Raw genomic sequence first — 13468 nt, 5'->3', positions numbered from 1 at the left:
AATAATAATAATAATAATAATAATAATAATAATAATAATAATATTTATTTATATAGCACTTTTCAAAACAGGGTTACAAAGTGCTTTACAAATGCTTTAGAAATGAACTAAAAGAGAATAAAAGAGAAATGAGAGGAAGACAAATAAAAGGAAATAAAACAATGTTGGACGAATAAAAACAACAAAATAAAAAGATTAAAACAAAAAAAGGCAGTACGGATGGATAATATTCAATCAAATTAATATTAACAGATTTGGAAGCAAGGGGAAAACTTTCAGTACAGTATGTTCGTCAATAGCCAAATCCCAGCAGAGGGTCAAATCATACATCAGGGCCTTTAAGGATTCAAGGATTCAAGGATTCAAAGGTTTTTATTGTCAGTTTTCACTGTATATATGAGACATACAGGAAAAACGAGAAGCTGTTTCTCTCTTCCAGCTTTTAAATATCTAAAATTTAAATATAAAATACAATAAAATATAATACAATATAATACAGTTTCCTGAACATCCTCTTGAGAGTCACTGCACTAGATAAGCCACAGTAGCAGCATGGCTCTATAATGTTAATAAGTCTATCAGTTGGTCCAGACAGATATTTCTTAACTACCTCGACACCACAGGAGGAGATCTGGAGCAGACATTCATGGTTCTATGCGGACGAACCTTACTTCTGTACTCTCTGACTCTTCCTTCAGGGCCACTTGCAGGTTGACATTCTTCAGTGTTCACTGGATTTTATGCGGACAGACATGTTCCCAACTCTGTCTCTATATTCTGTTCACTGCCAGCATTAAACTTGCTCCACCACAGTATGTTAGGTTTGTCATTGTGAGCAGGCATGCTGACATTAGCTTACAGCTCAAAGCTTTCACCGTGCCTACGCACAGCCTCACAAAGCTTTCACAAGGCTGTAGACCTTTGTGAAAACTTTAGACGGAAGTGAAATGCATGATTACAGTTCCTGAATGCCTACTGTCACCAACTTTAACCACTGGAGCAAAATCTACAACTTCACCGTTCCAGACGACCGAGCTGCCAGGCTCTTTAACCACACAGACTTTACTATTTACAACAGCACCTCCATACATAACAGTTAGATCAGAGACTTCCTCATCCTACTCCAACTTTTACAACCCCCTACTTCAGTGGGGGACCGTGTTATTCACTACGGCCACCGCAATCCGAGAGCGGTCAGCTGAAAGCTTTGTTGCCTTCATGGTGTAAGAAGAAGGCTGCTGCAACGAAACTCGTTAGATAATTTTTTTTCTGGCCTGTGTTAGCCCCCTGAAGTCGCTTCAGGCGATTTTTGACTGGAGGAACTTTACCCCTGAGCTACGTGCGTTTTGACAGGTGGACCCAGGGTCTAAATGTAGTTCAGGGGTAGATAATCTCACCCCTGAAAAGCCCCTGCTAGGGGGGTAATACTTTTCGCAGCTCCCTGGGCTTTCGGAGGTTAGGGCCTGCAATGCTGAACGTGTCTGATTGGTAGATTAACCACAATGTTTTTTTTCCGCCCGCCGTCCACAATAACATCACACACATCTGTGATTCACTTGATTTCTCTTTCTTTCATTAGTTTTGATTTGTTCTATCTTTTTTGTATGTGTGTGTACTTTTCAAAAGAAGAAGCTGTGATTCTCTTGATTTAACAGCTTGTAACAGTAGTCAAAATTCAAATTTTTTTTTTCAATTTTTTTTTTTCAATTTTGAAAAAAAAAAAAAAAAATTCAATTTTTTTTTTTTTTTTAATTTTTTTCAAATTTCAAATTTTCAAATTTTTTTTTCAAAATGTTTTGGTCATCTTTTTTCAAATTTTAATTTTATTTATTTATTTTCAATTTTTTTTTCAATTTTTTCCAAGAAACCATTCACAGTTATTGTTTATTCCACCTGTGATTCTCTTGATTTCTCTTTCTTTCATTAGTTTTTATTTGTTCTATCTTTTTTGTATGTGTGTACTTTTCAAAAGAAGAAGCTGTGATTCTCTTGATTTAGCAGCTTGTTCCATTTTTTTTTTTTTCAATTTTTTTTTAAAATTGAAAAAAAATATATTTTTTTTCCATTTTTTTATTTTTATTTTTTTATTTTTTATTTTTTTCAAATTTCAAATTGTCTAATTTTCATTTTTTTTTTCAAAATGTTTTGGTCATCTTTTTTCAAATTTTAATTTAATTTTATTTTTTTCAATTTTTTTTCAATTTTTTCCGAGAAACCATTCACATTTATTGTTTATTCCATCTGTGATTCTCTTGGTTCCTCTTTCTTTCATTAGTTTTTATTTGTTCTATCTTTTTTGTATGTGTGTGTACTTTTCAAAAGAAGAAGCTGTGATTCTCTTGATTTAGCAGCTTGTAACAGTAGTCTTCTCTCAGCCCACCGTGAATGCGTCTCTACCGGTGTTCCGGTTTTAAAAGTGACCCTGTAAACTGGAGACCTTCAGCTGAACGTGTCAGTGTTTGTGGAGTTTACACAGCTGTTGAAACACAGAGGGAGTTCCTGGGAATGCAAACTAGTTTAGTTTTTATTAAGATTTCAAAATATCCTAATCAGATATTTAATGATCGTCTAAAGACGTTTATGAGGGATGCATCCGGCTGAAAGTCTCCAGTTAACAGGGTCGCTGTTTAAACCAAAACACCGGTCGATCTCTGTCACGGCTTTTTGAGTTCAAAAGGATTTTAAAGGCGTGTTGAAACGTCTTTGCTACTCGCGCTTATCTCCTCTCACGTGTTGATTCAGTGAATCCATCTGTGATGAAATATAGCACCATCTAAAACAGCACCAGCTGAGTCTCTTCATGCTAACAGGCTAACTGTTGTGTTGCTCATAATGATACCTGCCTGTCCGTCTGCTTCTATGGAGTCATCTGTGATGAATGCCATTCCTCTTTGTTTCACTGCCCTCTACTGGTCTGGTGGTGTAGTGCATTTACCTTTTTTCTCTCCATACGTCACTGGCCTGATTTGCACAATCTACCCGGGACTTCAGCCCGTGGTCGAAACGCAGACAACAATGGGGGCACAGGAACCTTTTAGTTCAGGGTAAAGTAGTTCTGGGGGCTAAAAGACCCTGGAACTCTTGGTTGAAATGCACCTTTTGTGTTGCATATTTAGTGCTATTTGTCTGCCTGTGCTGACTGGATAAGATATATCATTAAAACAAAGAGGTTACCATGTTTTGATGTCTTTCTCTGAGGTGTTTGATGAAGGTATTCCTTAGGTGGCATCCAAATGAAGTATTCATACATCACCCTAGAGGGTTTTGTTGTTTTAAACAGTGCTATATTATAAAGCAGCCCTTAAGTTATTCAGTGAGCATTAAACTTGAGATTGTGTATGTGATGAGGGATGGTACTAAACTTTTGTCTCTTTCCAGCAATCCAGCCTAAGCAGTTACAACCTCAAACATAAAGAAACCCAGCCACTCTATCCCTTTTCTTTTCACCCGGGCCTTGTACTAAGATTTACAGTTGTTCCTCAGGGATGCGTCTGCCCTTTAAAACACTGTCACACGGCTTGCCTTGTGCCCTCAAGCCTCCAGGATCCAGCCTACGATATACCAAAGCAAGATGCGAGAGTAGGTGTGAGGTGTCAGCAGCCAACAGTCTCCAAGGTGTCAAGTATGAAATAACGCTTTGATCACACCCGAGCTGCGAGAGACGACCTCGCTGTGACCTCCCCGAGTGTCCAGCCAGGGCTGTGCCACAGCTGTCATCCCTCTCATTTCCCTACAGAGACGTCACCTTCTCTGCTAATAAAATTAAAGAGGCTCTGCACACATGCAGCCCTCTCCTGCCTCCTTGACCTTAGCGTTTGATTGGTACCAATGCGCTGCAGCTTCAGATAGCTCTCCTGAGAAGACGCTCTCTGCTGCCTCTCCAAAAAAAAAAAAAAAAAGATGATGGCTCAGTGCTTAGTGTTGTATAAACACGCTAAAAGGAGGCTGTGATCTGGGAAGTGGCGGACCCACTGCCATGGCTGTCATGCTGAGGTAGTGTTCCACGAGGTTCCCCCAGGCGTCAGCTCTCTTCTGAAACATGGAAATGTCGCATAATGTCCTCAGGGTATCTGAAAACATCTCTTTCTGTTTAAGTCTCATGTCTCAAGACTGTGAACGCCTTAGCTGCCTTTCAAACTGAATGATGTCTAAATGACTCAACTCTGGCTGTTCTGTGGGACAGACTGTGTACAGTATAATTACTCACAATGTCTTGTCTCATTTGGCAGTTGTTCATGTAACAAGAACAACATTTTGCTCCACTTAAATCCAGCAGAGAAGAGTAGGATTTATCACTGACTGCCCCACAGTGAGAGTACGCGCTGTGTCCGTACTGCAGCTCTGAAATAAGACTTCAGTTAGAGTTACTGCTCGTATGAGAGGTGATTTCTGCTGCTGTTTGCACAGTTCAGTTATGTTTGCAAAACATGAAAAACTGATGCTAGCTGTGTGTTGCATTTGTTTAAATCAAACTCTTAAAGTCTCTGAAACCCCGGTTCATCATCCACAGTCCTCAATGAACCCCAGTACATCCAGAACTCAGCTGCCTGTCCACTCACTCACTCCTGTTCCCGTGATCACATCACCCCTGTCCACTAAAACCTCCACTGGCTTCCTGTCCCCCAACGCTTTCACTTCAAACTCCTCCTCCTGACTTACAAAATCCTCCATCACCTGGCCCCCTCCTATCTCACTGACCTGCTACACCCTCACAACCCCTCCTGTGGTCTTCGTTCCTCCAATGAAAACCTCCTCTCCCCAACCTGTAGGACCAAGCACCAAACCTGGGGTGACAGAGCTTACTCCATTGCTTCCTCCGCCCTCTGGAACACCCTCCCCAAACACATACGCAACTCCACTGACCTACACTGTAAACCGGAACAAGTTGAAATGACTTGATGTTTGTGGTAGCTGATTACATAAGAGTTTTTAAGGAGCAGAAATACAATTTTTGAGTATAACTAAAATATTAAAATATGATTTCAGTTTACTCAATTGTTTTAGTTTGTTCCTTGTGTTTCATCCATCCTTTATCTTGACCACTTATCTAGGCGCCACTCGAGTGGCTGCTTGTTGCAGCAGCTCTCTCTTCGTTGTTCTTTTTTCCTATCTGTTTATTTCTCTTTGTATTTGGAGCCTGTCATGTCTTTTAATGACTCATTTGTTGGCCATGGACACCAAACTGGCTACGTTTGCAGTGGTGTTTTTACTATTTTTGTTCCTGTCTGTGTACAGAGATCTCAGTGTATCCATGGTAACATTGTTTACATACGAGATCAGCTGTTAGCAGCACGTAGCATGTCGATGCTAAACGATGCTAGGCCGGATGTTCCCTGCGAGCTGAGGAGAACTTACTTACCAAATTCAAATCCGGACTCAAAACACACCTTTTTACAAAGGCTTTTAAACTAGAATTGATTTATTCTTTTCTTGTTTTGTTTTATTTTGATGCCTTGCTCTTCTTTGCTTTTTTTTTGCACTGTTTTCCTTTTGCTTTTCTATTGTATAATTTTATCTTATTTTCCTGTAAAGCGCTTGGAGAATCTTTTAAAGCGCTTTTATAAATAAAATGTATTATTATTATTATTATTATTATTATTATTATTATTATTATTATTATTATTATTATTATTACTATTATTATTATTATTATTATTATATCATAAGCAGACATACAGCATGTAGACGAGGCGGTCCAAAGCTGATCTTTCTGTTGAATGTTTAATCAAGTTTTCTTACCCTCATTGATTTAAACAGCATTTTCCGTGCAGTGGTCTCCTGATGACTGTCAAGGTTGTCATGAGAACAAACTTATCATCGCAATATAAAGGGCAGTAAGAGTTTATATTAATTACCTGACTGACAGCCCCCCTTTGAATAACCACCCTCAGCTTAATTCATCTCTGTGTTATGAAAACACATTTCAGCATTAATTGAAGTATCAATGAATCCACTGATGCAGCATTACAGTCTTTTTAAGAGCAGAGGCCTTTTATAACCATCCTCTTCCTCTCCTTTGTGTTCACAAATGGCAGGCCTGTTTCGAGCATAAGCCATCGGGGTAATACCCTGACAGAGAGACTGTAAATTGTTCTGCTTGTTATCCTCCGGCAACTGAAATCCTGCCATGCAGTCAGAGCGCAGATTGGTGACTGGGAGCTCCTTAGGCTTCCAGAAACATTGTTAGTAGACTTCCCATTCACATGCACACACACTAACACACACGCACACCACGCTCCCTGAGGCCCTGCTGCAGCTGGGACCTGCCATGACTTTCCCCAAGCTTACGGTGAGAATAATGCACCTTTGTCCATCACAGAGCTAAATGTGTATGTGAATGTGGAGAGAGGCTTTACATTACAGGACTGACTGCAGTTTCTTCAATGCAATAAGATAAGGTAATAAATGGGTTACTGGGATCCTCTGATGTAACATGAACCATGGACCTTTTGATATCATTACAGGCCATATAATACGTTTATGTACACAGTTCATGATGTTCTGCCTTCAGTAGTGAACAAAAGGACAGGCAGCAGACATGTCACTTACATTTATGGACCCACTGTCAAAATACATTCAATCAAAAGCTGATAGTATCACAGAAATACTAGTTTAAGCTTCTGTTGTACACATGCACAATGTAAGCCTGCAGTAACTGTAACTTTTCAACCATATTCAGGACGCAGGACACACAAATGAGAGGAGAAGTAAGTGAATCAGCTGTCTCTGGAGGCGCAGGCCCCCATGTCTGGGTCCTATTAGTTGCTTTGTCTCCCGCCTGATAAGAGACATGAAAATCTCTTTGAGTCAACCCAGCCTCCAGCCTCTTCATGATGGACTCCATTTTTCTTCTCCCCCTCCACGCTCCCACCTTCACCCCCCTACACCATTATTCACGAGGCTGCTTTTAAAACAAATAGCTGCAGGTTCCTGAGGCAGACCTGCTTTCCCCGCCCCCCACCCTGCTGCAGCCGGCACCTCTACACCTAACCACCAGCACATCAAGAGACACTGCTCAGTGTGTTACAGAGGGTGAGAAGTGCATGTTTGTGTGTACAGGTTGGGATCTGGGCCAACGAAAAAAGAGATAGCACAAAAGATGGATGGAGCCTGGGTGACATACATCCTGACACCCCGACAAAAGAAAACATTGACCACCCTGCTCACAAAAGCCAAGTGACAGAGTGATGTTTTTTTCTTCAGTTTTCCAGCTGCTGCCAATACAATCCAATATTTTGACACACTAAATGCGGGAACAATCACTCTTTCTTTGAAGTAGGACAGGCAGGCATACATAAATGTAGCACACTGTGTGCTGATGGAATATGGTGGGACGCCAGCAAACCAGAGTGAAAGCCTTTGACCTTGTGTGGCTTGAAGAGTGTGATGGCTCCCTGGATACAGGGAAATCAATATTCTGCATTTAGCTGTGCAGGACCCTCTGTTAAATGGAGCAACATACCACCAGGACCTCTTCTTTTTTGCATCGACGTGAGACACACAATGAGCTGAATGCACCTCTGCCGAGATATTCATGTGCTGATTACAACTCAGACAGTTCATTCAACATAATGAGCTGCAATTGATTCCTTCTAATAACATTAAAAACGTCACTTAGACCTAAAAGTCTCTGGGAACCCAAATCAACAAAAACGTTCTACCTAGGATATTTCCTACCAAATGTAAATACTAAAAACTATGTAAGAATATTAGAACTCAACTTAGATTCATTTTTCAAATATGTTCAATTACGTTTTTTAAAAGGTTTTCACGCTGGGTTTTAAGGGGGCTGGTTTAACCTGATATTTATTATGTAATAAATATCCAACCAATCAGAAATGAAACACTGAGTCACGTGCACACATGTTCAACAAAACTACTCCGCTCCTGCTCAGACCGTCTCCTGACGTCTCAGCCAGCTCCCCTCAGTGTTGTCTTAGCTGTTAGATTGTTTTTAATCACGTACTTCCTGTAATCTGTCTGTATAGCTGTCTCTCTGCTCTTTGCACCGCTGTGCTCGTGTGTCTCTGTCTGCACATCCACCATGAAGATGACAGCTTGTTGTCATTCTTCTATTTTAATAACTGTGGTGGAGTTGGGAAAACTTTGGGACACAGTTGAGTTGAGCCGCGGCCGAGTTGCTAAAGCAGTCCTGCATATGCACAACTCATTTCCCCAGGACCGGTTCGCTAACTTTCCCCAGGACCGGTTCACTAACTTTCCCCAGGACCGGTTCACTATCTTTCCCCAGGACCGGTTCACTAACTTTCCCCAGGACCGGTTCACTATCTTTCCCCAGGACTGGTTCACTAACTTTCCCCAGGACCGGTTCACTATCTTTCCCCAGGACCGGTTCACTATCTTTCCCCAGGACTGGTTCACTAACTTTCCCCAGGACTGGTTCACTAACTTCCCCAGGACCGGTTCACTAACTTCCCCAGGACCGGTTCACTATCTTTCCCCAGGACTGGTTCACTAACTTTCCCCAGGACCGGTTCACTAACTTTCCCCAGGACCGGTTCACTAACTTTCCCCAGGACCGGTTCACTATCTTTCCCCAGGACTGGTTCACTAACTTTCCCCAGGACCGGTTCCCTTACCTTTCCCCAGGACCGGTTCACTAACTTTCCCCAGGACCGGTTCACTAACTTTCCTCAGGACCGGTTCACTAACTTTCCCCAGGACCAGTTCACTAACTTTCCCAGGGCCAGAGTTCACTAACTATCCCCAGGACCGGTTCACTAACTTTCCCTAGGACTGGTTCACTAACTTTCCCTAGGACCGGTTCTCTAACTTTCCCCAGGACCGGTTCACTAACTTTCCCCAGGACCGGTTCACTAACTTTCCCCAGGACCGGTTCACTAACTTTCCCCAGGACCGGTTCACTAACTTTGCCCAGGACCAGTTCACTAACTTTCCTCAGGACCAGTTCAGTAACTATCCCCTGGACCGGTTCACTAACTTTCCCCAGGACTGGTTCACTAACTTTCCTCAGGACTGGTTCACTAACTTTCCCTAGGACTGGTTCACTAACTTTCCTCAGGACTGGTTCACTAACTTTCCCTAGGACTGGTTCACTAACTTTCCTCAGGACTGGTTCACTAACTTTCCCTAGGACTGGTTCACTAACTTTCCTCAGGACTGGTTCACTAACTTTCCCTAGGACTGGTTCACTAACTTTCCCCAGGACCGGTTCACTAACTTTCCCCAGGACCGGTTCTCTAACTTTCCCCAAACAGCTCAGAGTTTAGACAAACAGCTCCGTCTGACACCGGAGCCGAGCTCCTCTGCGTGAACATACTACACTTCAGCCTCCTCTGCTCCGGGCGTCCCATGGTCCTGATGCCCCGGAGACTACGGAGTGATAAAACTAATAAATGATAGAAGTCCTGATTCTGAAGTATTTTGTGACTCAACACTCAGAGAACATTGTAAATGAATCATTTTCAGATTGTGGAGTTTTGATGTCTTTAGATTCAGAGTCAGACGGCTCAAACATGCAGGCTGTGAACTCTCTCTTGACCTGTCAATCAAAGAGTTAGGCCACGCCCACACAGTCCTGAGAAATGCTCTGACCTGTAAAATAAGCTGTTTTTGAACAGAGTGTTTTCAGAGTTGTTGATGTTTATTTTCACTCAGATTTTTGTTGAAGCTTGATTACACATAAAATTTTGTTATTCTCTGTTTATTTCAAATATTACATTTACGTTTCCAGAGCCTTTAAATTCAAAAGCTGAAGACTTAAATGAGAGATTCTGCAACCTTTCAAGTCTTTTCATCCTGACTGATTCTTCCAGGAGGAGGGATTCAAGTGTTACCTGTCTGAGTCAACCTTAAAGGACGACTTTAAAGGTCAGTCAAAACATTTCACACTTCACAAAATACTTTCATTAACAGAAAGTGTTCTTAAGAGTTTTAAACGGGGCAGAAAATGAGCACAGATGACTCCTAACAGCTCATGCACCATAATCCAGCTGCTCTAAATCCGAAATCTCAATTTGACCTCACATTCTCTTCCGTTTCATTTAGCCTAAATGGCGAGACCGATGCAAATCCACCGCCTTCGAATGGTGCACACAGACGTGTCCTTTAGATTCGAAGACACGACTTCTGCAGTTTGTGTTTTAATGCACTCGCTCAAGCTGTTTGGAACCATGCTGACGTGTGTGTTTTTCCTCTTGTGCGGGCCCTCCATAAAAACATGATAACCCAGATTCTATTTCTGAATTATTCTTTATACCAGGTACCAGGTGAACAGGCACACATGAGACTACTCTTAACAGCTTTGATTTTCTATTTCTTCGACCTTTAATGGGGTTGTTCAGTTTTTGATTCAGACTGTAAAAAACATGGAGGCAGTCTCAGTGATGTCACGGAGGGTTTTGAAGCCGCACGATGATGGTAGCCATCTTGGAAATGCTGCCTTGACCTAACTTTTGGTTAGCTAGGAACGGGCTGAGAGGTGCTTTACGTCTCCTCGCAGGCTGTGACATCAACTTGGCCTTATTCTTAACTATGTAAATATATAAATATTCATATAGCACCAAATCACAACAAGTGTTCTCCTCAGACTCTTTCCAAACAGAGCAGGTCTAGACCGTACTCTATGTTCTATTATTAACAAAGACCCAACATCAAGACAGGATCAGATCCAGTCCCATCTTACAGACAGGACTCCAGTCCCTCCAGGATTTCGCAGGATTTGTTTGTGATTGTTGCGTCCCAAAAAGCCTGAATTTGCGACAGCTTTTTGAAAAAATTGCGGTGAAAGTTGTGTTTATTTTTTTTTGCTTTTGTCCCCCAATAACATCTCAGGGGCAAGTAAATATACTAAATTACAGTTGTTTTTAGAAAACATTCTTGATGTGGCCACTGACTGTATTTTGATTCTCTTGATTCACAGAAAAATGCCATGAAAGGGCTGTAATGCACATTTACGACGGTCCCTGAATGCACCTCGCAGTGACTGATGCACAGTCAGTTCACGGCACTCTGAAATGAATCTGCATCTTTGATGACAAGGAGTTGATCAAAACTTACTGAATGTGTCTGATGTATCACCAAACTGGATTAAATCAAGCTGTAGACGCAGAGCTTTTTACGGTAACCACGGCAACAACGTCAAACATCAAATAGTAAACAGATGTCCACCGGTTGTGTCTTTGTCACTAACACACACCGGGGGTAAAAATCCTCAATGAAGATGAGACAGATGCATGGAGGTGAGGAGAGCTGGTTCATAAAGCACACCTGCTGCAGGTAGAGACCAAGCTAACACTGAGCCCCTCAATCTATAAATAATAACGTTGTCATGGTCACTTGTCCTGCCTGCTGTCCTCTCTCTTTTCACCCGTTCTCTGTGCGTGTTTTGTTGTTGAAAAGTGCAGATCAAGTGAGGACTTATGTTTATGTTCCAAGGAAGTGAAACTGACGACTAAACCGATGACGTACAGGGGCTGAGGTTAAGGTAATTGGTCAAATTTGCGGGAAAGTTGCGGTGATTGTAAAAAATTGCAGGGCCGCGAAAAAATCACGCTGATTGGTTGAATTTGCGTTGATAGTTGCGATCGCGAAATCGCAACTTCCTGGAGGGACTGGGACTCAGTCTGATCTCATCTTAATCCACCATGAGCAAACCTGAAGGCTGATTTATACTTCTGTGTCAAATCGACAGCGTAGCCTACGCCGGGGGTCCGCGTAGCTCCCGTACCTACACAGATGCCAATGCACCTCCTCCAAAATGTAACTACCTGAGCAGCAAGCCCTGTGATTGGACCGCTGGGCGCCATTATATTTCCCGCATTTACAGCACTTCTGGGATCCCTGCTTATCAGCCTTGTTTCATCTCCTCCTCTCTATTCTTCATGTAATCATGTCTGTATGATAAACAGAAACATGTATCAGCTGTAGATTAACAGAACACGCTCTGAATCTCTGTGGAAAAGGAAACAGAGATCGTAGAGGGGCCGGAAGGAGGCGACCGGCTATCAGAGAGACCACACTGCCCTCTAGCGTCTCGGAGGAGAATTGCTGCGCGACACGGACACATCAACGCACAATGTGGTGCTCATGTCCGCGTCAGCCACTGTTGCGTATGGGAGACGCAGAAGTATTAATCAGCCTTTTACAGTGGCAAGGACAAACTTCCTTTAACAGGCAGAAACCTCCTAAAATGTTAGCTTCTGTTAGCATGCTAAATCAGCAGTCTACGGACGTTTCCATCTTGGATCCTGTCCATCAATATGATGAAGGAGCGGAGCAGGTGAGAGAAACTTTAGGTTAGTGATCTCTACAAAGAAACTTAAACCATGAGCGGTGGTGATGATAGCAGCAGGGTTCAAAGTTGTGACATTAGTTTCTTTTTAAAGGTGTGTGAACCTCAGAGCTCAGAGAAGAAGGAGAGCTGAATGAGGACAGTTTCATGTTCAATCCACCACAACAGGCAGAGGAGAATCCATCACAATGGAATGATCACTGAAGAGGAATCACTGAGACTATTTTTAAACTGTAAACAGAAATCATTTAAATCAATGAAATCATCTTTAATCAATGTTTTTACCTACGTGTTTGTATCCTAATCCTGAGAAAAGTACCTGGCTCTGCAGCTTTTTTTATACCTTTGTTCCTCAGCTGGTCTCTAACTCTGCCTCACTGCCGTTGGTGCTGTGGTTGGTATTGTACAGTGTTTATCACAGATTGTTGCTTTATCTCTCAGCCCAGGCAAAGAGGTTGATGAGAGCAGTGAGCCCAACAATAAACTTGTAGGCTGTAAGATCGCAGCAATGTGCTGAAGGGGGTGAAAGTACTCAGCCTTTCTTAGGAGAGCTGCAGAATCAGATGGTAGCTGTGTGCAGGTTTGTCTTAGCTGAAGCTCTTTAATTATCAATTAACATTCTGTTATTGTAGAAAGACGTTAATATGTGCTGACAGAGGCATACGATTTTTTTAACCTGGGAGTCAAACTGTGCTTCCCTCTTCAGTCCATGAAGTAGCGGTTGCTCTCTGGTGCAAAATGTGGAATCTGTGCACAATCATAAAAACACAGTGCTTATGAATCATCTGAAATAAACACTTACTTTTGTCCTTGATTGCTGTAGTTGTTGTCATAAGATTCATATCCCTGGTCATCGTAAGCTGTCCCGTAGCCGTCATCGTACTCCTGAAGTGATAGACAAAATGCAGACAATTAGATGATGCAATGAGGAAACAAATCCCTGCAAATATTCTCATTAGTGCTGGGCGATAATTCAATGACGTCATGTAATTATTCTCGATATAAAAATGAAAAATGTTCGATAAAAATTTGATATAAATAAACCTGTAATTACACCCCCCAGCCACTATAAATGGAGGGTGCGCTAATGAGCTTTAAATGCTAGTTGCCACCCAACATCATTTATTCAGTCTGGCTTTTATGTAGGGTTTAACAAATTTATTACCTACCTTTTACTATAATATTGATTTAAAT

General features: G+C 41.9%; 1 protein-coding gene across 1 annotated transcript in view; it reads right to left on the bottom strand.

Moving 5' to 3' along the window:
* khdrbs3 (KH domain containing, RNA binding, signal transduction associated 3) overlaps positions 1–13468 on the bottom strand; it is a 237573-nt gene that overhangs the window by 21507 nt on the left and 202598 nt on the right. Inside the window, exon 7 of the mRNA XM_034704107.1 lies at positions 13077–13159. Coding sequence (XP_034559998.1) covers positions 13077–13159 — 83 coding nt within the window. The remainder of the gene's footprint in view (positions 1–13076; positions 13160–13468) is intronic.

The sequence above is a fragment of the Notolabrus celidotus genome, chromosome 16 (assembly GCF_009762535.1).
Source record: "Notolabrus celidotus isolate fNotCel1 chromosome 16, fNotCel1.pri, whole genome shotgun sequence".
Taxonomy (NCBI): domain Eukaryota; kingdom Metazoa; phylum Chordata; class Actinopteri; order Labriformes; family Labridae; genus Notolabrus; species Notolabrus celidotus.
Note: the sequence above shows the minus strand (reverse complement) of the source record. Positions and strands in the feature narration are given on the sequence as shown.